Source organism: Octodon degus, unplaced genomic scaffold, assembly GCF_000260255.1.
Source record: "Octodon degus isolate 3935 unplaced genomic scaffold, OctDeg1.0 scaffold00033, whole genome shotgun sequence".
Lineage (NCBI taxonomy): Eukaryota > Metazoa > Chordata > Mammalia > Rodentia > Octodontidae > Octodon > Octodon degus.
This window is the reverse complement of record NW_004524609.1, coordinates 1,835,550-1,837,110: the sequence shown is the minus strand read 5'-3', so window position 1 is coordinate 1,837,110 and position 1,561 is coordinate 1,835,550. Positions and strand designations below refer to the sequence as shown.

The 1,561-nt window shown below is 49.6% G+C and overlaps 1 protein-coding gene across 1 annotated transcript in view; it reads right to left on the bottom strand.

Annotated features, from left to right (window-relative positions):
- Positions 1–111: 111 nt before the first annotated feature.
- Efcab3 (EF-hand calcium binding domain 3) overlaps positions 112–1,561 on the bottom strand; it is a 66,644-nt gene continuing 65,194 nt past the window's right edge. The window contains exon 11 of the mRNA XM_023714083.1: positions 112–571. Within this exon, the coding sequence (XP_023569851.1) occupies positions 245–571 (327 nt within the window). The 3' untranslated portion in view covers positions 112–244. The remainder of the gene's footprint in view (positions 572–1,561) is intronic.

Genomic DNA, 1,561 nt, shown 5'->3' with positions numbered 1-1,561 from the left:
GTGGGGGTGGGGGTGGGGGTGGGGCAGCAGAACACAGCTGGAACTAAGGGCAAGGCGTCCACTGACTTGAGAAGATTTAGGCAAAGAAAACCATTTTACGAGTTAGGCTTTTTTTATTGGTTGCAATTCAAAAGATGTCAAAATTTCCAGCTGCTAAGAATGTACTAGAGAAAAGCAAGAAACCATAATTTTGATAATTATGAAAAAGTAGTCTTCGATGAGCTGTTTAGAAAATGTAGAAATTTCACTGGCGAAATCCTTTGAAACTTTTCCGTTTTCTTTTTCTGTCCCTCTCTGAGTCATACTCACTGGTATCCGACGAGGAAGAGAACTCGGAGTGGGGGCAGGAATTCCTGTGCACGTAAGTGTCAAACAACCTTAAGTCCTTCGCAGAAAGTAACTCTTGGCAAACATTCCAGGACCACGTATAGGTAGAAAACGTGTCATAAAAAGACTCATTTTTAGTGTCTATTCCAATCAAATCCCCTCGGATCTTCTGCCAGAGATTGAGCATTCCTTTCTGGTGTTCAAGGGCAATTCCTAAATGGTAGGTGTCTGTAGCTCTCTTCACCTGCAACAAGAGAACACAAGTTCACCTGCTCAGCTGAAGGTAGTTCACCTGTTATCTGAATATAAATGACATTATGGCTTGTGTCCAGATGTCCCCCCAGAGCCTCATGTGGTCACAGTGGGTCGGCTCTGAGGGTGTAGTGCTGGGACTGATTCAGGATGCAACGCGGGGCTTAAGGTCGTGGGTGCTAGCTGCCTCCCAGGGAGTAAGAGCGTGGTACCTCCCAATTGATAAAGATTCAGGCAAAAGGCACCCCTGAGGGGATGGGGCGGCGGATGTAAGGATAAGGTACAGGGGTTTACATGAAAGCCACAGAAACCTTTCTTCCTTCAACGTTGAGAGTTGGGTATTTTGTCTCAGCAACAAGAAAAGCAGCTAAGACAGTCATCCTCAACAAGTACAATGCATGTTTAAATTTTAAAAAAGTATTACAACGAAAGACAGTGCCATGAACCCCAGCCCCCCGCCGGATACTCCCCCTTGCCTCGCTTTATCCCACTGTTCATGCCACTTTCTGAGGCTGTTCTAGCAGCTGGCTTTGTGGATGTCTTTAGTCGCACTGTTGTGGCTACTTCAGCGTCCTGTGTCAGTTTGCAGATTTTGCCTTTGCAGGTCATTTCTGTGGGGAAGACCAGGAAAGAGCTGGCTCTGGTCAATGGGGTCGCTGGGGAGGCACTGAAGAGCTTTTCACGGCCTGCTCTTCTGGTAGGTGGCTCTGGGCAGTGTGCACTACAGTTGTGATTTTCCTTGGAAAGACACTCCTGAGAGAGCACCTCAGAACTGCTCCACGAAGTTGCAGAAACAACGGGATAGGTGTCCTCGGAGGAGGAGGTTTTCTGGGCTGGAGAAGCCGGGGAGGTGAGGGAGCAAGCTGCTCACGCCTGCGGGGCGCTTGGGCTCAGTGGGGCCGCCTGGGCCTCTGGAGATGCGCATGCTGGGTGCCGATGCCGGCCACCGCTGAGCCCGCTCTGCACTGGTTACCCCTTGGCA